The sequence below is a fragment of the Ursus maritimus genome, unplaced genomic scaffold, assembly GCF_017311325.1.
Source record: "Ursus maritimus isolate PB19 unplaced genomic scaffold, ASM1731132v1 scaffold_10, whole genome shotgun sequence".
Classification (NCBI taxonomy): Eukaryota; Metazoa; Chordata; class Mammalia; order Carnivora; family Ursidae; genus Ursus; species Ursus maritimus.
In genome coordinates, this window is record NW_024423344.1 from 75,749,968 (window position 1) to 75,775,853 (window position 25,886).

At 43.0% G+C, this 25,886-nt stretch overlaps 1 protein-coding gene across 1 annotated transcript in view; it reads left to right on the forward strand.

Annotated features, from left to right (window-relative positions):
- The window catches only part of MYO16 (myosin XVI), a 434,741-nt gene that overhangs the window by 79,536 nt on the left and 329,319 nt on the right, over positions 1–25,886 (forward strand). Inside the window, exons 4-6 of the mRNA XM_040624514.1 lie at positions 7,435–7,543; positions 14,269–14,393; positions 23,282–23,407. Coding sequence (XP_040480448.1) covers positions 7,435–7,543; positions 14,269–14,393; positions 23,282–23,407 — 360 coding nt within the window. The remainder of the gene's footprint in view (positions 1–7,434; positions 7,544–14,268; positions 14,394–23,281; positions 23,408–25,886) is intronic.

Consider the following 25,886-nt stretch of genomic DNA (forward strand, 5'->3'; position numbering starts at 1 on the left):
TTGTCTTTTTATAAAAGCAGTTCGCTGTCTTTGTTCTGATTTGTTTGAAGCTTTAGCAGTTCTTTGGAGTTTGTCCTTGAAGACAGGGCAAAATTGCTAAAAGTTTTCTTTTCATTCTCAAATAATTGGTTGTAAGCAGTAGTGAAGGGTCTATAGTGTTTTCCTGGGTCACTGGCTGGAAGATAGACTTTCAAAAAACTAAGTAGTAAATTACCTGGAAATAAATGAATTGAACAAATTTTTGGGCGATCTCTTTCAGAAGTGCCTGTAAGTTTCTACTTATCTTTCATAAAAGTGTTTTGCTACACGTGGGCTCTTTTTAAGGAACAGATTTACAAAGCGTTCCTTTATACATCTCCAAGCACATGACATTTATGTCAATAGTAGTGATAATAGAGGGCATTCTGGTATTTTTTTCTGATTTGTATTAGATGCTGCACTTGAAACTTTTAACATTGTTGGACCTGCATATTCTGGGCATGATGTTTTAGAAGTATTTCTTGCCTTTGACTAAATTATTTTGCTTCCCCATTGCTGGTTTTGTCAAAAATATCATCTCGTAAGAGTGAGGGGAAGAAGGGAAGCCATCAAATCAAATCTACCATCCTTAGCATTTCAAGGAGCGCAGGCTGAACTTCCCGGCCTTCTCTCTTTCCAGCTGTTTCATTCTGTCCCCATTCTGAACTTGAATTCAGGACCCAGCTAACATCTGTGTGCAGAGAATAATGGGTGATTTATTAGAGTATAGCTCATGGTTGTCTTTACAGATACTAGATTTAATAAGATAGTCTTTGTTTTCCGATTACTTTTATTAGTAGAGCCGATTGAGTACCTACTGTATGTCAGCACTGTGCTGGGCTTATACTGAGGTAACTGGCGTGTCCATTAACTAGTAATAGTTGGCTCCACTTTGCAAACTGTGGGGCAGAATTAGGTGTATTGCCCTTGGTCTTGAAGCCAGTGAGCAGCAACCCGGCACTCGGCATGGACCCTCTGATGCCAAGCCTCATTTCGTTGTGTCAAGAGAACTTCCCTCCCCCTTTCCTGCTTCCTGCAGGAAACACCCTTGACTGTCATGTCTGTGTTTTGCAGCTCCCTGAGTTCTCATGTCCCACTTTCCATTTCTGAATAGTGTCGCCAAACTTACCCCCTCAATGAATGCAAGATACTGGAAATACACAATTAAATTTTTATGGACTTCTATTTTAGAAGCCCCATGTAGACTTTTTGTTCTTATCTAAATATGTGTTTCTTTCTTTTGAATGTGCATTTCTTGAGGATAGCAACTTTTATTGTTCAGTTAATACAAGACTCCATGAATAGTTCAGCAGTGAATATTGTCACGCTTCCCAAACACGGTATTTTTGGTCAAATTAATTCAAAAAATGTGGAGACGATCTTTAACTGGTTGGGGTCCGGATGACATGGGCACTTGAAGCCTTGAGAAAGAGCTGAGGTGATCCCTCTGATCCCGCAGTACAAGTCCCAGTATCCTTAAACTAAAAACCTGCAGAATGCTATTAGCATGTGTTCTGACCTAAGATAATTGCTCGTGCATTATACATTCGTTTGGGACAAACTTCATTTTTTTCCTGCTAGCACATAATGCAAAATTTTCTACAGAAAGAAGAGAAAGCATCTGCAATTCAAAAGCACAAAACATCCGCTCCCAGAATTTTCTATTTTCCCTATCATGTTAGATGCCAGCATTTTTATATTTAAGTGGGATATTTTGTGGCAGGATATTTGAGGACTATGTAAATATTCTATTCCTCATCAAAGTTTCCTTCAAACTTCCGCCTTTCCAGCACCCAGGAACACAGTGTTAGCATCCCTTGATGATTCTCATTTGAATCAATTATGACTAGAGCGAATGCCAGGTTCTAACCTTGTCATTCCTCCTGCATGTATTAGTTGGGATGCTGTTTTAAGGAAGAGCCTTTTCTTCTCCCCTCTATTCAGGTATTCATGTGTTTGTTGATATCAGCATGCACTCATGGGTTCCCAGCTATAGTTCTGCTGTGCAGAAACCTGGCAGACCTCACCTCTGCCAGTGGTCAAGGTTAATGCCATCAGTGATGGGACCAAGGGACATCATGCACCCGCCCGATAGGGTATGATGGGATAAACGTGCCGTCCCCTCTGTGGTTTGCCTGCCAAAAACCTTGTAAGGACATCTGAGAGAAGGTCTTGAAGAGACAGAGGGACTGTTCCAAATTGGAGGGAATTAAAAAGAAAGGACAACTGCACGCACTGGGGGATGGTGGATTACCTCCTGAGCCAGGGGAAATAGCTGTCAACGATACGATTGGAAACATTAATGAAATTTGGGCATGCATAGTGGTTTCAATAATAGTGTTTAGTAATGCTGAATTTTCTGATGCAATAACTTTTATGCACGAGAATTACCTTATTCTTATGAAATACATATTAAAATATTAGGGGTGATGGGACATGGTACCTGTGACTCACTTTTAAGAGATTCAGGAGGGGCTCCTGGGTGGCTCAGTCAGTTAAGCATCTGACTGTTGGTTTCAGTTCAGGTCACGATCTCAAGGTTGTGGGATCGAGCCCCTCATCAGGCTCCATGCTCAGCTTGGAGTCTACTTGGGATTGTCTTTTTCCTCTCTCTCTGCCCCTCCCCCTACTTTTGCGTATACACGTGTGAGCACACACACTCTCTCTCTCTCAAATAAATAAATCTTTTAAAAAAAAGAGATTCAGGAAAAATAGAGAGTGCAAAAATAGGGGGAAAGTGTAAATTGGTGAAGTTGGGTAAAAAGCAGAGTATAAGTTTCCTAGGGTTGGTATAATAAAGTGCCACAAACGAAAGGGCTTAAAGCAACAGAAATTTATTGTCTCATAGTTCTGGAGGCCAGGAGTCTAAACAAGGGGTTAGCAGGGCCTCACCCCCTCTGCAGCCTCTAGCAGAGGCTCCTTCCTCGTCTCGTTCAGCTCCTCGGGGCACCTGGTATTCCTTGGCTGCTGGCTGTGTGGCTCCGATCTCCGCCTCTGTCTTCATGTGGCTGCCTTCCCTCTGTGTGTGTGTGTGTGTGTGTGTGTGTGTGTGTGTGTGTGTGTCCCCAGGGACCCTCATCTTAACTTACCTAATTACATCTGCACCCACCCCATTTCCAGTAAGTCCACCTTCACATCTACTAGGGATTAGGACTTTAGTGTTCCTTTTTGGGGGGAGATACAATTCAACCCCTAACAAGTATACAGGAGCTCTTTGGACTGCTCTTCCAACTTTAACAAAACTTGAAACGATATCGAAATAGAGTTACCAGGAAGTGTTAGCCTATAAAAAGTGGCATTTGCTTATTAAGATGCCATCAGGTACCTGCCATTAAAATTCCAGTATTAACGTGTTGGAGCATTATTACTAAATGAAAGGGCTGGCAAGTCTATTCACTGGCATTCAGCTGTTACATACAGCAACCGCTACAGTGTTTGCTTACGGGAAAGGTGCACTTATGGGTTCGTATGTCATCTGCTAGGCAGTAAATAAGATTCCTATCTGGTGGGTGGGGGGGTGATATAGTTGAGTTAGGACATAGGTTAGGACAGGCTGGAGTTTGGGCGGCCTTCCGTAGAGAAAATGTGCTCAGGGCTCCCCGTAGGAACCGTCCCGTCCTCAACTGAAGGAAGTATTTGAGGAGTAGGATTTTGCATAGATAGCATTGGATGCTTCATGTTCCTGATGAAAACCAAGCTCGATGTGATTGATTGTCTTGAGGCCGAACTGAGGGCCTTGCCTCTCTGTATTGTACAAGGATCACGTTTTGGTTGAGCTGTTCTCACTAATGCAAGTTTTTCTTAATGTGGAGTTTCTTCTTTGAATAAGACAAAGGATAATGATGACTGTCAGTATAAGAAGTTTGACATCTGGGGGTCATGTGTAGAAACATAGAACTAGGAAGATGTTTTGCACACACACGCACCTGCGTGGGCACACACACCTCCCAGGGCGTACTGTGCTCACGGGCACCGCGTATGAACGAGAACGTACGTGTGTCCTCCCATCTATTCTCACTCTTGCTACCCTTTTTACACAGCTAATTCCGAAGCCACCTGTCTTCAGAAAGTACAGCGTTCAGTTATTTTACGATGTAGGCTTTGGGAGACGCGTCGTGATGGCTTAGACAGTTGTTCTTGTACAAAAGAGTAGGTGCGACCTTGGACACGCCTTGTCCTGTGTTTGAAACTCTAACCTAAAGCCCTCACCTCATCCTGCTTCTCATGTCCTGGAATGAAACCGTGGTGGGCACCGTGCAATGCACACACCGACACACGGGGAAATGAAAGTTCATGTTTGCTGTTGGCGCCCACGTTCTGTACTGGAAATAGTGAGCCCCACATCCACGGAAACAATGTAATTAATATGTGGCACAGTTCAGGGGCACTTTTCCCTGGCTTTGATACTCAGCGCTGGAAAACCATTTATGTAGTGGACTCTTAGCATCTGTGGAATGAAATTTGAAATGTAAAAAAAACTTAAAAAAAAAAGAAAGTATTTAAGAATATCATGTCTGGAAGAGAAAAAAATATTTTAGAATACATATATTTTTTTTTCAAATTTCTTATTAAAAAGGGACAATGTCAGGGGGATATTTTTATTGAATGATTTATTGGCTCTCACTTTGCAAAATTGAAATTAACTTTATATTATTGAGTGGTTCAAAGTATTTAAAAAAAAAAAGTACTGGCACAATACGTTGTAAATGTTACTAATTCCCAGCCCCATGGGCCGTTTCCTTTCCGTACGCTGAAAATGAGAGCATCCTGGTGTTATTAAGGCAGGTCTCTGACATTTTGAGGAGAAGTCTTACTTTGCAAGTCCTCAGGCCCTCAGTTCCAGAGGGATCTATTAACAACTAAAATTGCACATTAACACTCGAGCCAGTCATGCTAAGAACGGTAATCAGTCAGGGAATCGTATCAATGGTGTTTTTTTTTTTTTCATTTTTGTTTTCTTAATAGATGTACAATTTCAGAAGTATAATTCCAGATATACAGCTACTCAGGGGATCCTTGAGGACCAGTGTTCTTACTACACAAGGCTCAGCCTGTCCGGGGGCCTCTCCCAAGACCAGATGGTCAGGGTGGAGGGGGCCCAGCACCAGGCCCCCCTGCAGGTGGGGTGCTCCCACCCTGTCCAGTGGTGGAAGAAAGAAGGGAGGGAGAAGGAGGGGGGAGAGGGGAGAGGAAAGGAAGGAAGGAAGGAAGGCGGGTCACAGATGTCCACCTGAAAGAGCAAAGGCAGAACAATGTAAGTATGCATATAGTGATTTTGTAATTTTATTCATGCACCCTTAAAAATCAGGAAATTTAGTTTAAAAATTATGAAAATTACAGTTCTCTGCCTTAATTTTTAGTAATTAGTCTAAGTTCAGTTTTTGCCTCCTTTTTTTTGTTTGTTTGTTTCTTCCAGTAAACCTTTTTTAGTGGCTAACGTGGTCCAGGCACTATAGCAGGTGGGTGGGGGAGGGGGTCAGGCGCAGGGGAATAAGCTGTGATCTTTGATGAGGGAACTTTCCCACCCCCAGGGAAGACTAACATCTGTAGAGCGGGGAGCACCTGGTGACTGAGCAGCAGAGACTGGTGAGTGATGAACGGGTTGGACGGCAGTGAAGGAGCCCAGCTGAGATGAGGAGCAGTGAGTGTCAGCTTCGGACTTGCTCTGCAAGAGCCTCATTGCTTCTTACAGAGTAGGGAGCCTTCTCTCCAGGTGCACCACCCCCTCAGCACCAAGTTGTCCTCCTATTTCTTTTTGTTATTGATAATACATGACTTTTAGTTATAGTCACTGTTGTCTCATATCCAGATGTTTGGCAGAGATAAGATTGTAGCTGCACATTTATGCGTTGGCGAGAAAGAGAATACCTGATTGACTTCTGCTCCTTAGTATTGAAATCGACAATGGCACCCTGCAGTTCTCTCTCTCAACGGGTTCTTTAACAATTGGTACTTGAGTAGGTATGCAAAATCTTCCTCTCCTGGTTGGACACTAAAAGAGAGGACTCCTTAGCAAAGTCTGCTTAACAGTATTGCCTCAAGTGATTTCTTTTTCAAACTCTGAATAACTAAAAAAATTAAATGCGCTAAGAAGATCCTTTGAAGTCTTAAGGATCTTAAACTCACATGCTTCCTTAGCTAAGTGAAAATCTGCAATATAGCACTTAATTTGCTCAGATACAGGGGTAGCCTTATATGGTTATGGCGAGTACAATGTGCGGCACTCTGGGTGGTGAGGGGGCGGCGTAGTTCTCTGCAGGACAGACAGCACGACACAGACTATTTGGCCGCTTGGATCTATTTTTAGTTCTGTCTTCACAGGCTATTTAGAGCCGTCCTTTGGAAACGCTGTGTGGACTCGGTAAGGTATAGTACAGTTGTTTGTTTAATCCAGGTGTACAATAACAGAAGGCAAAATCTCCCATTTTCGTGTATAAGACTGTGAATATTACACACCTTTTCATGTAACGTTTGGAATTCGGAGAGTGTATGAACTTTAGTGACATTGCAGCACAGACTTGTGTTCAGTAAAAGGAATAGGGGAAGACTTTCATGTCCCTGACCTGAGTTCAGTGACTCGTGATTGGGAGGTGAACGGGGAGTCTTGGTCAATGGATATGTGTTCACGCCATGCCCTTGGAGAAAAGATGTAAACCATGCCTGATAAATTTTATGGAGCTCATTAAAGATTTACGTGAGCAAATTTTTTCTAAGGGAAAGTACATCTGTCATCGTATTTAAGCTGGGATGGGCGGCGGGGAGCGGGGGGATGCTTCCTCAGAGGCACCTGATGGAGAGTGCTTTGAAGCTAAATGATGTGTCCTGGCCATATTGAATATGCTTCGTCCATTAATATCTACAGATTGTGCTTTTTTCAGAAAATAGAAAGAGGGGGAAAAAAAAGACATACAGCCAGAAGCCATTAGTCCAAGCCTTTATTACAACACAGTAGTGTGAGAATAGCTCTCAGATGACTTTCTGCGGAGAGCAAGGTGGTTGAAGAGCTTATAGGATAGTTTGGGGAAGATGTGTCAGAGTTCCTAGAAAAGTTCTCCAGAGACTCTCCGAAGGCACGGGAAACTTCTGCTGTGTTAGAGACAAGGCAGCCGACGAAGAGGTGCGGTTGGCGCCCCAGCCATGTGCTGGGTATTTGCGGTTGAGCCAGAGGGGTGGGGAGAAGTCAGGGCTAAGGCCTTGCAAAGGTCAATTGGGTGTTTTTAGCCTACTGGAGGCTCACAAAGTATTTATTGTATTTCTCTTGAAACGGAATTACAGTTTCCTACATGATTCTCTGGGGGTGGATCTAGCACAGACTTCTCTGGACCTGTTTCCCGACTAACGTGAAAGTGAAAGTTTTGATCTGCTTTCTTTGCTGACAGTATACATCATGTTCCGTCTGTTCTGTTTCACTTACAGGCTGGAGCCAACGTCCTTCTCCAGGATGTTAATGGAAATATCCCGTTGGATTACGCCGTAGAGGGGACAGAATCTAGCTCTATCCTGTTGACCTACCTGGACGAAAATGGTAGGCGGATGCTTTGAGAAACTGTAGAAAGATTTAAAGACAGCATGGTAGAATTTGGTAGAATTACCAGTGCATATATTTATTTTTTAGGCATGCTTACGTGTTTGCAGATTGATGGTGCTTTCCCTAGATCATGTAACATGAAGTCTGTCTTTCTGTATAACATTTTCTTGTTCCCACCGCGATGCATTGTTGATTTAGTCAGTGCAGTTTTGCAAGGCAGCAGAAATCTGGAGGCCAGCAATGAAGGAACATTTTAACAAGCATCTGAAGTCCATAATTAGTGGCGCGGGGTTTGTAATTATAATCTATTCTCCACTGGGAGGGCAAGGGAAGTGAACCAACACAACTGAATTTTGAGTTAAGGAGAGCCAGGTCATCTGCCCTGTGTCCACGTAGGAGCGGGTGGTCTTTGCAAGAATGACACGCCCACGCCCGTAAGTGAGGGCCAAAGTCAAGGGCAGCCCGCATCGCACCGCAGCATCCACTGTTGGTGACACTGGGAAACACGAGCGTTGGAAGCAGGCACCTTGGTCACGGTGCTAGCCTGAAGGGACGAGCCCGAGCTCCCAGCTACATCCCCTGACAAAGAATGTTTAATTGCACATGCTAAACGTATAATTTCGTGAGTAAGTTCAGCACTGGCTAAGTGGGAGGTATCTGAAATCCTGAGCCCACTAGGGTATTAAGCTGAAGAAGTCTGCCACTTTCTGTTTTCCTTCTGTTTAGGTATAAATAACAACAAAGGAACTCCAGTCCCTTCAAGTATGATCTTTTGTCAGAGAAGAAGTTTAAAAAAATTTTAAGAGCCACACGGTGCTTCTGACTCTGTCCTTCTTGCTTCTAAGAAAAGCCCTCACATCTGCCTCTTTGTTCCCTCTGCTCTTTGCCTCCTCCCCATCGCTTGTATCAAAAGGTTTATTCTGAGGATGGCTTAGAATAATAATAATTAGCACTTAGCAGCCACCGAGTTCTTAAGAAAAAAATTATCTCATTAATTCTGAAAGCGGGCTAAGTACCATTACCTTCATTAGGGACAACGTGAGCTGGGCTGTCCTAGGGAAGGTCACGGAGTCTCTGGGCTGGGGTGACAGAGGCAGCGTGGGGGGAGGGTGTGGCTCCCTGCTCTTCTCCTTCCCTCTTGTACCTGCTCCTTACCTGAGGGTCACATTCAGGTCTTTTATCCTTTTGTCGGCAGTGACTTACTGGGGACAGATTCCATGACTTCAAAGGGGAGTGAAACTTGACATCATGCACATCCCATGGCTGCAAAGTCTATTGTTTGGACCTTCGCAAAACTTGCAGTGGGGGTGCCTAGTTGTGAATTTGCACGCAGAACTCAGTTGTGTATTATTAGCTGAGCCACTGCTATTTAACACCTTTCTGCTCTTCTTCTTCTGAGTTTCTGATAGACACAGGGATAAATATTTCTCTTTGAAAACGTAAATCAAATATCTTTATTTGCAAAAGAACTCCCTTGACTGATAAGCCTTTCCAAGTCATCCAAGGATTTTGTTTGCTAAGAAATTTTAGTATTTGCAAAAGCAGTATTATCTATCCTCCATAAAGAAAAATAAGTGTATTCCTTTGGGAGTTTGATTTTATTTTTTAGTTTTCTTTTTCTTTTTTTTTTTTTTTTTTTGAGAGAGAGAGTGCATGAGCAGGGGGTAGGGGAGCAGAGGCAGAGGGAGAGAGAGAGAGAGAAAATCCTCAAACAGACTGCCCACTGAGCACAGAGCCGGATGTGGGGCTGGATCCCACAGCCCCGAGACTGCGACCCGAGCTGCAACCAAGAGCCAGACGCCCAACCAGCTGAGCCACCCAGGTGCCCCAAGAGGTTGATTTTAAATATGATTAAGGGGGAAGAAAGAGGGGGAGGCATTGACTCTGAATGGTTAGAAGAAAATCTGTCACGACACTGGCTGTCACAATCAGCTTGTAACATGCATGCTTGCTGGAACAAATTCAATTTAATATCTCCTCAATTTTTAATTCTGTTTTCCATTTGTCCCCACTGTTGCGCTGGCCTGTGCCTCCCACCCATCTGCCCCCCCCCCCATCATTCAGTCTGCTCCCCGTTCCTGCTGGGGTCCCTCCTACGCATCTTTATCAGCTGCCACGCTTGCTGGGAATACTGTCTCATTCGATTTGTTCTCTGGCCCCCTCGCTGGTGCGCTGTGACACTTATCTGCTATGACAGCATGGGCTGATAGCCTCAGAAATGTCTAATATCCCACGACGAGATTGTCATTACTATTTGGCTCTCGGTGTTTCCGCACGGCATTCTCGATAGCTGGGTGGTGGCAGCTCCTTGAATTTTCGGTGCGCATCCTACAGTTTCCAGGCCGAGTAGTTATCGCGCCGTCCCATCCTGACGCGTGCGGCAGGAGGCAGGCGGGGTCGTGAGCAAGTTGATTACATGGAAAATCGCTGGTCACAAGTTCTAATTGTACTGTCACCGCTGACACACACTGTATACCCGGGCGCGGCAATTAACCTCGGCTCACCGCCGGAGCTTCCCGGGCTGGGAAACGAGACAGCCGCGGAGCGCTGATGGAGCCCGTAATGCGTATTGGACCTGCAGTGCGAGGTGAACCAACTGGCCTTCGCAGAAAGCGATGGATTAGAAAATGATCCGGCAAGAGAAGAAAGCACCGCAGGGGGAGCACGGGGTGGTCCCGGACGGATGCACGCGGAAGGATCTCTGCTTTCCACTCTGTTCCCCGTGTGTCATCACCCAGCTCCCTCTCTCCTTCCTTGGAAATCCATCGCGTTTATTCTGAGTTCCTGGTCTCCTCTACTGAGCCGCTGCTGGAAAATGTCCCTGCAGAGATTGCCGTTGCCTCCTTGGCTCTCTGTTGGCAGGACCACCCTTCTGCTCTCCTGTGCTCCCTCCTGTCCCTGTGACATTCTGTGACCTCCATCCCACTGTTGTGTGAAACCTCGCTCCCCTGCGATGATCGTTCGGTACTCTTCTCCATTCTCTCTGAGTTTCAGTTGGTATCCTTTGGGTGTGTCCCTTGCACACTCAGACACCAGAGCATGGGGGCTGCCAGAGCGATGGTTTTTGAGCATCTTCTTCCATCCCGCCACGTGCTATTTCTGGCTGTGTCACCCGTTCCTTGTGTTGTGACCACCTCCCTGCTCCTGGGAATACTCCTGCAGCTCAGATATCTCTGAAGACGTTCTGCTTTGCAATGTGCAGTTTTAAAGTATCGGACAATTTGAAATAACACGCCCAGTATGGAAGTTATCGTTCTCCTTGCATGCTCTATCCATATTCTATTTTACCCTTTAGCCAGGAATCCAAGTATCTGAATGTCATTTTTCTTTTCCTAAATATCTCATCAAATTGTCACCAAAAGTTTATAGATTCTGCTTCCCTGATGTCCATCTAATACGTCCCCATCCCTCACCGATTGTGCTGTTGCCGCCTTAGTTAAAACCCTGGGTTTTCTGTTTAGGAACAGCCTCGGAAACTGGCTTAGCCCGCCGTGATGAATGTTCAGAAGACCCCCAGATTCATCAGGGCACAGTGACCTCGTGTATTTTTTTCTGCCTAATAAAATTCATTAAAAATGCTGTCCCCACACCATGCTCTTGGGAATCACCCATTGTTAGGGTGGCGCCTGGGACAGTCCCACACGATGCCTTTGGTCAGGATTGAGGGGAAGGGATCGGGTGCAGGGTTAAAACACCCCTTTGGCTTGAACACGTTTATTTATCTTTGCTAGAACCAGCTTCCTTTGTTAGCCTGCCCAGAGCAGGCTTCAACTCCTGGAGTTGGCAAGCTTAGGAAGCTTCCTACGGAGACAAAACTTAGAGTTAGAAATTCTAGGAGCTGAGAGGATGCCGTGCCTCCATCATGGGCACAGTGGTACAGTAGTCACCTGCCCTAGCAGCGCCGAGTACCCCAGGGAAGAAGGGGTGGATGGAGAAAAGGAAAAAATGGAATTGTTACAAAAACAATGTTACCGTAAGAGGGACAGTTAGGGAGATGAGTTAACAGGGTTTGGACTGACTTCAGGTGTTAATGTGATTTCAGTTCCGCACACACACACCCTGATAGTATCAGATGTAATCAGGCAACAGTAGTTAGTATCACGTGCAATCACTTGTGAATTCCAGGCAAATGATGTTTTTCTTATTTCCTAAATGAAAAAATATTACCAGATTCCTGTCAAAATAAGAAATCTAATCAGGACTTCTATTGTTTTTCAGAAAACAGGATGAAAGTAAAACTTAATTTCTTTAAAAAAAAGACAAGCTTGGCCAACTGCCTGTTACAAAATAGACTTATTATGCCCACAATTTTCTCCTGCAGCAGTGTAAGAACTTTGACCGAGAAAAGAGGGAATTTCTGTTCTGTTGTCTTACTGAAAATAGACTTCTGCTTTTTTCCTGAACATATAATGAAAATCTAAAAACAAATTTTCTTGGTATCGAATTTGATTCAAAATTAAGTTTTAAAATAATAAGATAAAGGCCATAATATTCCCCTCTGATTCCTTCACAACAATGGCTGAAGTAGATTGCTTTCTCAGGACACATTGTAAGTGAGCTGAAATGAGTGATCTCTGTTTTTAATTTGTCTTTTATCTTTGAGCCCTATTCTTCTATCATTCAGTTTTAACCATGTGTTTAATTCTCTAAAAGACACATACCACTGCTGTAAACACGGCCACATTATAAGAGAATAATGTAACCATCCAATTCTTCTGCTGCTTCCAACTGTGCAAAATTGAACACTGACATTTGAGAAATAATATTTTCCAAAATTAACTCACATGTTCAATTCCATCATCCTAAAAATAAGAAGAGAGTGATAGTTTTAGATGGTTCTGACAAACCTCTAAGCAACTCTTAGGGGAAATCTGTTCGTTCTTCCAAAATGGCGTGTGGAGAGTCCAAAGCTGGTCATTGGTGCCCCCTTATGTCTCCCCTAACATGGGTTTGCTTTGGACAGTATTTGAAACAACCCACGTTATTCAAATAGTGCATTTTGCTTTATTTTGTTTGGCTCTTGCCTGCCTCTTTATGAAAAAAAAAAAACAAAAAAAAAAAACAAAACCCAAAAAAACCCACACTGCGAAATGAATGGCTCGTGGTCCCTGCCGCAGAAGCTGAGTACGAGTGCTGGCCACAAGCCGAACGTGGAGCCGGGTGCTTTCTGTGTTGTTGTAACTCATCCTCTTAAAGATCAGCCCCATTTTGCAGATGGAGAAAGTGAGGCCCGGGATAAGTTAGCTTCTCCCATTGGCACTAGAAGTAGGTACAAAACACAGCACTAAAACCCAGGCAGCCTGACCCCTGAGGCCATGCAATGTTCAGCCAGGCTCTGGAAGAGTTTTGTGCCAGGAGACGGAGGTGCTGGGCTCTGAGGGGAAAATGAAGGCAGGTGTGCGACAGGCCGATGCTCTCTGCCCCGTGGACAGATCCTCTAAACAGTGCCTGTGGCTTCGCTCCTTTGAGCGACCGAGTGACTGTGGACATGCAAGCTCAGACAGGTTAAGTTCCTTTCCCACAGTTGCCCAGGGGAGGTCAGCCGCAGACGGCCTTGACCAGGGGGCCTGCTCCCGTGGGTGGGTGGGTGGCGGTGGTGCTCTGGTCCCCTGCGTCCCTCCCACCTCCGCGTTTGCTGCGAGGACTCAGTCAGATGGGAGGGGGAGAGAGCGTGAGTGCTCAGAAGAGCGGCTGGTTCATAGCAGCTGCTCCCTCAGAGGCAGATGTTAAACACCGTCATCATCATCATCGTCATCATCATCATTGTCCTCATGACTTTCCCTGAGGATAGGGTGGATTATTTCCCCTCAGTAAACACCTGTTAGGTCCAGGGACCAGTGCAGGGAACGGGATGCATAAATGGGAAAGTATGAGCTACCGTGGAGATTCGCGATCATGAAGGCTCAGGTTAAAATAAGGGCTGTGCAGAGGTAGGGACGGGCAGCGAGCAGACCTGAGCTCTCCGTGGTCAAGTCCGACAGCCGGTTCCTCACTCCGTTTTAGCTGATTCCACTTTATTAACGCTAATAATTCCTCTTTATTAACACTAATTGTCGAATCGTCGTGAAATGCTTGATTGGAGCATCTCTTTAAATATGGTTTGAAAGCTTTTGTGATAGATGGGAACGTTGTGAAAATAGCACAGGGGGTTCCCATGCACCCTTCACCCAGTTCCCCCACATCAACAATTTCCACAGCCTCGCTGTGTTGATCCAAGCTACGAGTTAGCATGGCTACAATACTATTCGCCAAACTATAGATTTATTCAGACTTTTCCAGTTTTCCCACCAGATGCAGTTTTCTGTTCCAGGATACCACAATTGCTTTTGGAAGCCACTCTTTTGGCCAGGAAATGCTAGAGAACAAAAACTCTATTTTTTAGCTCACTTCAGTTCAGTTCAAACAATTTAAAATACTTTGGGCAGTTCCCCTTGGTGATTTATATACTAAAACAGAGATGCAATGAGAGCCTCCCATTGGTAAGGCATCATATCACATCTTTGGGATATAATAAGAGGAAAATTATTCAAGACTGTATCCTAGCTGAAAATAGAATGCATGCCGAGAAAAACAATTATACAGACTTTGAATGAGAATTCAAAGTGGAAGAGGGGCTTCAAAGTGGAACGCGTTGAAGGAACAGTAAGATAAAACTGAGAGTTGACCCCCCAGCAGCTGAAAAGCATCTCTACCTTCTGTTTGAAAGGCTGTTTTTCCCGTAGGAGTGGATCTGACCTCGCTGCGCCAGATGAAGCTCCAGAGACCGTTGAGCATGCTAACGGATGTCAAACACTTCTTATCAGGTGGTGGAAATGTCGACGAGAAAAATGACGAAGGAGTAACTCTGGTAAGTTGCTTAAATAGAGAATTTCGGTTGATTTCTACTGCACAGAATTAGATACAATTAACTTGTAAAAATGTCTCTTCTGATTGTAAAAGTACTACATATTTATTGTAAAAATCTTGAAAACACCTAAGTATGCAAAGAGGAAAACAGAGATCGTGTATGTCACTGCTCAGAGAAAACCAGGGCTTCTAGGTTGATATATTTTCTTCCTTCCATGTATGTTTAAACACTTAGAATAATTTTTGTGCATTACTTTGGCAGTCTGATGTTAGAAATGGAACTTATAGGAGAATGTTCTCATTTTAATTTTAAGGAAAACAAATTATGGGTTGCTCTGGTGAATGAGTTTCTAAATCCAAGCAAAATCACGTCATTACTTTTTTTTATAGCTATCAGGCACAGTTGCAGTAATGTAAAAACAGTACAGTTAAATTGGATTAATTCTAATATAAGCGTAATGTCTCATCATGAAGATAAGAAACATTTGGACTATTGACCCATAAAACGTATTTGAACTGGGCATGCTGGTGTTGAAGTTAGTTAATTGCGGTGGGACTATAAATGTATTGAGGCTCAGGGAAAAAATTGAGAGAAATTAAACTAGCAGACGGGAGTATGACTCTTGAAACATGGGATGCATAGAAGTGTCTGGAACCAGTGATTCAATTTCTACCATGGAAAAAATAAGGCGTGAGGTTGAATACAGTGATGAGAGAAGTGACTTGTCTAAATGGATAAAAGTGGTGTGAGACCTGATACAATTTTAGATTTATTAAATGCAAATTAAGCACCTTGAGACCTCTGGATAGAATAATCTTCCTAGATACTGATTTTGGACTTTGGAATATAAATTTCAAAAGACTATCAAAAAACATGATGCCAAGTTATAAGCAAAGAAAACAAAGTGTTTAGAATTTTTTGAAAAATCACACATTCAAATGGAAAAATATTCCAATCTATTGAGGAAGTATTAATTAACCACATCCTGTGAACAAAGTAATAATGAATAAAACCACAAAAGTCTTTTTGTTGTGGGGCTTACATTTCATTGGGGAAGATACATAATATACAATATAAATGAGCTAAATAGATAGCATATTAATAATGATAAACACAAAGGAGAAAATAAAAAACAAGACAGGGCAGTGCTGGGTGTGTTGTTGGCAATTTGGAGGCACACAGGTTAAGGTCTCACTGACAAGGAATTTTGAGTAATGATCTGGGAGAGGTCTGCACACACCGCAGGTGTGCATAAGAGCATTCCAGGCTGAACAGTGGTAGGTGCAAAGGCCCTGAGGCAGGGGTGGGTGTGTTGTGATTTCGAAACAGCACAGAGGCCTGTGAGGCTAAGAAGAATAAAGGAAAGGAGGGAGATAGCTGGCCCAGATCACGCAGGATCTGTGCACGTGTGTGAAGACTTTGTAGTTACTCTGAGTGTGATGGGAACACATTGGAGGGCTCTGAAAGAGAGTGAGACACAGTCCTACTTTAGTTCTAAAACCATCACTTGCTTTGACAGCTCTGTTAAGGATAGACTGTCAAAGGGCAGGCTGAAGCTGAGAGTTCAGGTAAGAGGCTTTTCTAGTAACCAAGAAGTTGGCGGTGTGGCTCAGATGAAGCTGCAGGAAGCTGAGGGGGTGGGAAGTGACTAACTTCCATCTGCGTGGAAAGAAGATCCCTGGGACTTCCTGATGGCCAAGTGGTGGGAGAGAAAGGATGATTCAGAATGACTCCAAGTACTTTTAGCTTGAACAACTAGAGTGATGGAATTGACATCCAATGAGAAGAGAAGGCTGAGAGCAGGGACAGTTTGGGAAACATGAGCCAACTTCATGGAGATGTTGAGTTTGTGGTTGGATACTGGAGTCTGGAATCCAGGAGCTGCCTGGGCTGCACACTCAAGTTTGGGAACACTAGCATATACATGACATTGAAAGCCTTGACCTTGGATGATATCACAGATTTGATACAGAAGGAAAGAGAATTTGAGACAATCCATGGAGCCTACAAAGAAGACAACGATCCAGAAATGAGACTGGAGGGAGGAACTCCCAAGGTAGGAGGAAAACCAGAAGGATGAGATGTCTCAGGAGCCAAGAGAAGGAAGTGTGACAAGGAGGAGGAGGAGGGTGAGGAAGAGGTGGACTGTCAGATACCACTGAGAGGTCAAGTGACTGGAGATGGTGAATTGGCCATTGGACTTAGTAACATGGAGGTCGTTGGTCTTTTCAGCGAGAGCAGTTTCAGTGAAGTGGGGGGCTCGAAATCCAGACTGGAGTGGGTAACGTTTCTTTGAACACATGGAATGCACTAATGCCTAGCCTAGCAACCCAATAGATCTTTGTTTCTCTGTTTGGCAGAAGACATTACGCTTTATATTTCTTTTTTAAAAAATCACCGCTGAATAAGAATAGCGTGAGTGTTTCAAATCCCACTGAACAAAAGGACCTACCCACTTCAGTAGCGAAGCTGTTGAATCAATACAGAGCAATAAATCGCTATCGTGTTCAATCATCTTCAGTTGTGACATTCTTTGTGACGTTTTTTCTGACGAGCAGAGATCATAAACATTGCAAGTAATTGTTGTGTAATAACTATATGATCATCTCTGAGCTTTTTATAAGGGAAGTAACAGTGATCGGAAGGCTAGGAAGTTGTCCCTTGAAGAGCATGGCATTTAGCAAGTGGCGTTTTGGGTCGATTCTTATGTCTGAGTTGGTAAGTCTGCCAGGTTAATGACTGCCACCGTGAGCTGGCCTCTGGATCGTGCGTTCCTGTCTGTTGTTGGTAGGAACACTGAGAAGACACTCGTCCACGGATCTCCTGAGTTGGGATGCCAGTTGTGGTTTAAAATTAGGCATCATTTCCCACACTGTTAAATTGTGCAAAAAAGATAAAGCTATCAACAAAAGGCTCAATGCTACTACACTTCCAGTATGTTACCTTCTTTTCCTCTGTTAGAATATGCAAAATAAAATAACCAAACATAATGTAGCTCTTTTAAAAAGATCTCTTGGTTTACACAGATAGTCTTCTTAGACGAAAACAAAGCCTCAAAAAAGGATACAATTCCAAAAAAAAAAAAAAAAGCCGCTACAGAGCATATGGAAATGTGTTCCTGAGTTCCAGCGCATAGATGCTCTTTGAAAATTTGACCGTAATGACTTTCAGATCCATTATAAAGATGCCGGTTCTTTACTCTTTTGTCACAGAATTTGATATATAACGTCTGGCCTTGGGACACATTTACTTGGTTTGTTGGAAAAGAATTATTCATGAGATGCAAACATCAAGCGATTTTGTTTTTGTCTCCCTTTGATAGTTCAGTAGCACTGGTTCATTACTTACTTTGGATGGAGACTTCGCCAATGCCATCAGCTCTCTGGCCATTTTATGGTTCCTTTATATCACAACGCATAGCCTCAGTTTAGAGATGAGAATGCCTGGTCCTATATAACCATGTAAAGTCCCAGCTTGCGTGAAGTCAGGGTTCACTCATCTTTTTTATGCCATATTACCCTCTAATCCTCGGGTGTAGCCATGGACGCCTTGTCAAAATTGTGTTTTTAATGTAATAAAATGGTGCCTAGAATTACAAAGAAAGCCAGTTGTAAGGAAACATTATAATCCTAATATTAAAATGAAATTTGTGGTAGGTACTGCATGTGCCTCTTTATGAAGGCACTGAGTAACGGAAGTAATCATTACCATGAGTTTAGAGTATATTTGATTATGGGGGATATTTGGAGATATCTGCTATGACAACAATGTGATAGGAACATAATTCTTTCGATGATAGCATCGTAGGTGTGTAGCCTAGGTTCACCATCAAAGAATTGGCTAAATTTCATTTGGGGTTAAAAAAAGAAATAAAAGTAACCATTTTCCCACCCAAGTTTACAAATGCCCCGAATCTCTCCATCCATCCTGCAGGGGCTGGTGGGCTCGGGGGCTGAGGACCCTGATCTCAGTGAAATCTTGAACTTGCTGGTGGCGTAGTGTCGTATCAGGCTAGGGAGTCCGTGGAAGGGAGGGTGGCCTCGGTCATCTGTTTCCCCTCCCCCCCACTGCCTCCTCTTCCGTGTCACTGATGTGGCGGGAGAGGAGGGGGGAGACAGACGGGCAGGAGGAGACACAATGGGAGCTGGAAGGCTTTGACTTGAACTTCCTTGAGAGGATGTCCTGCTCTCCAGGTGAGAAGCTGACCCCTTCCCTTGTGAGGATGCGGGGTTCCTCAGACACCTCCTCCTCACCCCCATCACTGGGAATCTCCAGGGGGTCCTTCACACCTGCCTCTGCTCTGGGGAGATCCGGGGTACCCCAGCCTGGCTCTGCTGAGCCGTGCTTGCTCCTCAGGGATCCCCCCGAAACAGAACTGAACACGAACATGGCTTGTCCCCAGAAAAACCTCCCCATGTTTGTCTCTGCCCCTGCGAACTCATGAGTGCGGGCGGATGCCAGTGTGCCCGTGACTTGCCTTCCCCACCCATGAAAGCAGAGAGCCAGACTGTCTATTGCCCTTTACTTTTCCTAGTCAGGAATCAAAACCAGTAACGGTGACTCTGCCCAACTCTCGAGGACACCTAGCTTCTGTCGGTGGCCACTGAAGCCAAGCTCTTCTGACTTGAATTAGGGAGGAACCCAGGCCCCACAACCACACAAAAATTTCCCATTTGTTCAGTCCCAGTTTATCTCTCATTTGGACCTATTATGCCCTCAGTCTAGAGGTAGAGGTCAAAAGTAATCTAGGCTGGGGGTGCCTGTGTGGCTCAGTCCTTAAGCATCTGCCTTTGGCTCAGGGTGTGATCCCATGGTCCTGGGATCGAGCCCCATATTGGGCTCCTCTGCTGGGAGCCTGCTTCTTCCTCTCCCACTCCCCCTGCTTGTGTTCCCTCTCTCCCTGGCTATCTCTGTCTCTGTCAAATAAATAAATAAAAAATCTAAAAAAAAAAAAAAAAGTAATCTAGGCTGGGGCACTTGTCTGGCTCAGTCAGTAGAACACATGACTCCTGATCTCGGGGTTGTAAGTTCGAGCCCCACATTGGGTGTGGGTGTAGAGATAAAACATTTAAAAAAAAGTGATTTAGGCAGTTTTTGGATAACTATTTTCAAATGTCTATGTGGTCTCACTTCGAGATGTGATATGTATTATCTTCATACTCAGTCAGACCTATGATAGGAAACATTTTCTGTTAATATTCTGATAGAAAACTAGAATTGGAGAAAATTTGAAGTTATTGGTTCAAATCGGGACTAATTCCTATAGGTGTCTGAATAGCTATTCCTCAAGATTGATTTTCATTTACTCCTAACATAATTTCATCTAAATTTGCCATTAGCCTCAGAGTGACCATCCAGCTTTAGAGTGGCAGGGGTTACAGACCTTAAATAAGACCACATCCAGTGGGAATATATTTTAAATTTCACACACAGATTCTTTTTAAAAATGAGATTCACATATAGAAGACTAAGTAAGTGACTTCACAATGAACCCCCAGTTTCCATGTTACAATAAAAAGGAGTTAATTCTGGGTGGCGAAAGCTCTTCCAATATACACATAGGGGGAGAAGGCACAAAGGGAAATACTGAGATCATGGACTAGGACAAAAATTAAAATGAACATTTGTGCATCAAATAATGAGCAAAATTAAGAGGCAGATAATAAACCAGGAGTGATGTTTGCAACAGGTCTTTCAAAGTGTTTAAAATACGCAACATTCATAGAAATGAATGAAAAAGATCACTATCTCTCGGTAGAAGAACAATAGAGTCAATAGACAAAAGAAAATAACAACTACCCTACAAATATATTAGAAGAGACCCATTTTTAGGAATTAAGTACATTGAATTTATTTATAGCCATTTTAGAAATACATAGTAGCGAAGACCAGAAGTTAAGGGTCTATGAGAACAGTCCCTCCGCCCACCGCTGGATGGGGTGGGAATTGCACCAACATTGCGCAACTCAGTGTATGTGAATACATTGAAAAAAAGTTCGTTATTGTAGAATCGCAGTTGTGTTTTTGGGAATGTGTCAGGAGGAAATAATCAGAGAGACAAATACAGTGATTATCAACCACGCAATCTTCTATACAATAAAAAATACGGCAAATGCCTATAATCGGTCAGGTGGATGCTAATTGCCCCCCGGGACTGTGTGCCGTGCTGTCCTGAAATAGTCCGTTAGAGGAAGAACACCGTGGTGAAGAGGTGACAGTTCTCAGGCTGGGCTCCGTCACTTCACGGGGGTGACTTTGTTGGTTTATCATTCTCTCTGTCTCGACCCCAGCCTCGCATACCGCCTGAGTGAGGACGAGGCTGATCCAGAGACAATCGCACTACTGAAGACTTCTAACTGGGGTCCAAGACTCTTGTGTGTCTTCATATCTTAAGGTCGCAGGACCCAGTGATGGTTTTGATCTGTATGAGGAGGCTACACGGGGCTGTGCCTCCGCGGGTGGTGGGCCGGGGCAAGGCTGACGCACGTGTGTAAGTGGTGGGCACCTTTCAGAGACAAACGTTTTAATATAAGATAAGAATGCTGGGGAAGGGGTGGTTTACAGGAGTGCCAATGTTGTGATTGTTACCCGGTGGCCTGGACGACTCGGGTGCCCACTCCGCCTTGCTGTTTCAGACCCGCCGTGCTGGTGGATGCAAAGAACGTGGCTTCAGCCCACAGGGGCCAGGCTCCCCTGGGCCAGTGGCCTAAATTAACTCATCCCCAGCTTTTGCCTCTGCAACATCAGGATGCAGCTGTTGGCATCACAGGCCGAACAGACTAGAAGGAACAATGGATAATTTTTATGGGCAGCGTTTGTGAAGCGGCTCTGAGACCTTGACCTGCCTTGTACCTGAATCGGTGATTTCCAACCTGCTGTATTTCCCGGGACCGTTCTTTTGCAGTCGTCCTTCTAAGAAGCTGCTGCTACTCGTTTATAGAAACAGCAGCCGCCTTTGTGTTTCTCCTAAGACGCCATAAAATAGCAGGAGAGGAGTCTTCTAAGACAGCACAGTGGTAAACACTTTCCCATCTTGGCACCCTCCTCTGGCAGCAGTAGTCAGGACAAGGATGGGTATAACTTCCACGTCAGAAAATAGACATTTTTAAGCTCTGACTTAGTGATGAGAACAGTCCCCTGGGGAATCTGAAGTCTTGCTTATGGATTCAGAAGTTGGTTGCTGGGATCATCAAGGTAAAGGCTCTAAGCTCTTAATATTTTACTATGATGAATTTTTAAAATTCTGTTATCTCTTGTAAGTGGAAATACATAAAGGCAGGGGTTTTTGCCTTCGTTTTGAGATTGCCTCGGATTAAATTTGTCTGCCTCCAGAGATGTCACTGAGAACTCATGCTTTGGATAGTTTTTCTACCAAGTGAGCCAAGACTTTCCTTCTAGTATTTTCCTTGAGAGCAGTGCCTGAGATGGCAGGCTGGGAGCAGGGCTGAGTTTGAAATGGGAGAACCCTGTTTTTGCCCCGTGGAAAGCGAATCTACTCATTAAGGAGTTCACCAAGTGAACTTGACTTGTTAGTATCAGGTGCTAAGCAGCAAATGGGCAGTTCTTGGTGTAGTTTTATATTAAAAGTGGAAAATCCTTCTCATATCCCGATGTTCATGCTCACAGTTCAGAGTAACTTCGAATCAACTGATTATTCAAGTAACGTAGAATAAATTTAGGAGCAGGTGAAAGATTGGTTTTCCAAGAGAACAAGTATATAAAATTGTATTTCTCTAAAATACTTGTGAATATTTTATTCTTGGGACTGTTTGCTAGAATATCAATGTGGTGAATTCTAAGTATAACAAAGTATGGGAAGATTGATGTGAAACTTAATCTCTTAAAGTTTATGCCTTAAAACGAATAAATGTATGTGTTCCTTTGGTGTCGTTAAGTATGGGAAATAAGCATGTAAGTACACGCTGTGCATTAAAGAGCATAATTAAGTCCAAAGACAGAAAAGCAAATGTTTTTGCTGAATTTTATTAATATATATGTATGTGTATTTAATAAGTCCTTTGACTTTATTGTGATTTCATCTTTGTAATAAAAACAGACAGAAAGCTACAAAATTCCGTGCTCCAAGACCAAGAAGGAATCATTGGTTTTACTACTTTTATATTCTTTTTCTTTTTCCTTCCTTATAATTTCTTATTATGCTCATGAATTCAATCATGTAGTTACTTAATAACCTAATTTAAATTGGGCGTGATGATAGTTTACTTACAAATCAAAGCTGCTGCACTGGAAACAGGAATTACCCCAACTGAAAAGTCTGAATCGTTCTCCAAACCCCGATCCCCTCATCGTAGCTCCTGAGTCCTCAGTCCTAAACCTCAGATTGCATCCATGGACTAAACTGGGAGCATGTTGAAATGAGAGCTACATAATCATTTTAAGGTCTGTCAGGACTAACTCACCCTTTCCAGTGTGGCTGCCCCTTTTTCCTATTCCTAAGCATCAAGATGGTCACATTTCCTGTTGTCATATGTGTCCTCGAATCTCCTCTGGTTGCTCCAAGTACAGGGCTAGAATTTCAGAACCAGTCACCACATGTTTGACTTTTGGGCAAGAAGTGGTAAAGCATTCAATTACTGCATTTTGTATTTAAAAGATTATGGTAAAAGGACACTAAAGAGGGGAATGGGAATTATATGAAAAAGTGCACAGTTTCAGGGTCAGAAGAAAAATAATACTTAAGCCATAAGCCTTTGTTCATAGAAGGATGATGTCCACTTATATCAAATAAATAAAGCTGCATGTATGTTCTTTTTTTAAAGGTATTTTAGGCTTGATATTTTATTAGCTGTCTTTAAAGCGCTGAATAAATGGTTTTGATGTCACTGCTTTTTTCTTAAGTTATATAACAAAATATTTCTTCCCTGCAGTTACATATGGCGTGTGCGAGTGGGTACAAGGAGGTGGTGTCTCTTCTCCTGGAACATGGCGGGGACCTGAATATAGCAGATAATCAATACTGGACCCCACTCCATTTGGCAGCAAAGTATGGCCAGGTAAAGTGATCTCCTAAATTATTTTAAAAGTCATTCTATAATTAATGCATCATTTCATACTTAATTTTTTAATTTCAAATTGTGTACTAGGCAGGATGAAATTTGACTTTTAATGGCACCCTATTCGTAAACAAATATTTTTATGGTTGAAAGAAAACATTGTCTTTTGAAAGGATACATAAAACACACAGTCCTCGGGATTCTTCATATCTTAGTCAAAATCGTAGGAGAAATAAGACAGAATCAGAAACATTTTTCATAGAATGGGCTTATTATTTTCTTAACATTACGTAGTCCTTATAATGGCTTATAATTTCATGAATAATTGATAATTCTATTTGTTCTCTATAGTTAGTAGAAGTAAAGCAGAATTCCACTTACGTTTTAGTTTTTCACTATAAATTATATTTCCCCTTAACGAATGAAGAATGAATAGCAGATTTTTTTTTCTCTGAATTGATTTTTCGTCATAGCTAATACAACTTGAGTTAGTATCGCACAGATACTGTCTCACCAGGTACCATTATATCATCAAGAAGAAGTAAAATGACTTTTAAATGATTTTATGTGGGTGAATATGACAGCAGTATTCATAATAAAATAATATTTTGTGTTGGAGAAAGCCCGAGTAGTTCTGTTTTGGAAGAGAATTCATTGTTGCGTAAATATGGAGATTTAGGTTAAACTTGTTGATTCTTAAACATTAGCCTGGGGTAACAATCATGCTCCTTAAGTTCAGAGTAAGTTAAGTCTCTTAGGTACTAACTGGTTTGCAAAATATCCATCATAAAATCTGAGTACTGCTGTTGTTGAAATAATTGAAACTATTTGCATTTCACGCATTTTAGTAAAAGCACATTGCTTAGGGAAAGTCTTTCAACATAATAAAACATTATTCGCTTTGACATTTCCTTCATGAAAAGATTCATTTGTTCAATAAATATTTCTAACAGTCTCTTTATTAAGTACCCCAAGCTCTGCGTTTAGCAAGTAAATGTTTGTGTAAGTAAATGGGTGGGATAAGGGGAGGAGGCTGTAGGTAGCTGAAGTCATAGTCCCCGGGGCCCCTAGTTCCTCCAGTAGATCGCAAGGGTATTGTGGGATCAATGATCTCAGTACCCCACAAGCACATCGAGGTTGCATTTCCAGCACCCTGGAAGACGGTGGGTGAGAGGTTTTGTCGTTAGTAAGAAGTAGAGAAGCAAACACAGAAGCAGGTGCAGCCTCCTCAAGTACAACCTGTTGCCCTGTGCTGGAGAAATGGTGGTCAGTGAATTATCAGAACGTGCTCCTTATAGTCAGGGCTCCCTCTGGAAGGAGCCAAATCTGCAAGGGAGTGAGAGCTTGGTGAAATGTGACAGAATGCTACTTACTACAACTCAGTGAATTAAGGCTATCATTTTACCCATTTTTTTCTCTTTTTCTGATTGGACTTTTTAGATTTCAGATTGGGTTCATTTCAAAGAATGCCAAATTGGTTCCCTTTAACCACTTCCATAAGATAACATACTCTGGGTGAATAGGACTAGATTTAACAAAGTTTTTTAAAGATGTGCCCCGGGGTTTGGGGGGGTGCCTGTGCGGCTCAGTTGGTTAAGTGTCTGCCTTTGGCTCAGGTCATGATCCTGGGATCCTAGGATTGCACCCCAAGTCCGGCTTCCTGCTCAGTGGGGTGTCTGCTTCTCCCTCTACATCTGTCCCTTCTCTTGCTTATGCTCACTCTCTCCCTCTCTCTGTCTCAAATAAATAAATTCTTAAAAAAAAAAGACATGCCTTGGACTACATATGTCACTATTGCTGTTATTAGACATTTAAATAATTTTTATCAGAAGCCAGTGCGTGGTTTTTGTTTTATTTGGTTGCAGGTCAAATGAAATATTTGGTATGAGTCAGTGTATTTAATTTGTTATTGTATTTTTTGGTTCTGTGATTTCCATTTGGTTTTTATTGTAACTTCCATTTGATGGGATTTCCTATTTTTTCATTTGTTTCAAGACGATTTGTAGTTGCTTGTTGAAGCGTTCTTATGAGAGCTGCTTTACCCTCATCATCAGGTGGTTCCAGCATGATTCATCTTGTTGTCAGTTCACCATCTTTTCTCATTCAAGTTGTGATTTCCTTATCTTGGTATGACAAGTGATTTTTAATTGCATTTTGGAGACTTCAGCTATTATGTTAGGAGAATCTTGGTCCTGTATAAATCTTCTATTTTAGTCAGCCTATTAACATTTGATATGCAGGGCTTGGTACTCCAATGGGTTGTGGTTCCGCTAACAGTTTAATTTTCAGACCCTTTGAGATGTCGTTTTGGTCCATTTGGCCTATCCTGTGCCCCCAGGGTCCTCACTGCTTCTTCTAGTGTCCCCAAAGACATGTAAGTAGTTTTCCCAAGCCAGACTACCCCATGTCTCAGGGTGAGGTAGGGAGGATCTCCACAGGGACAAATGACTTTCAGGGCTGGGGGCCTGTTGGGGTAGGC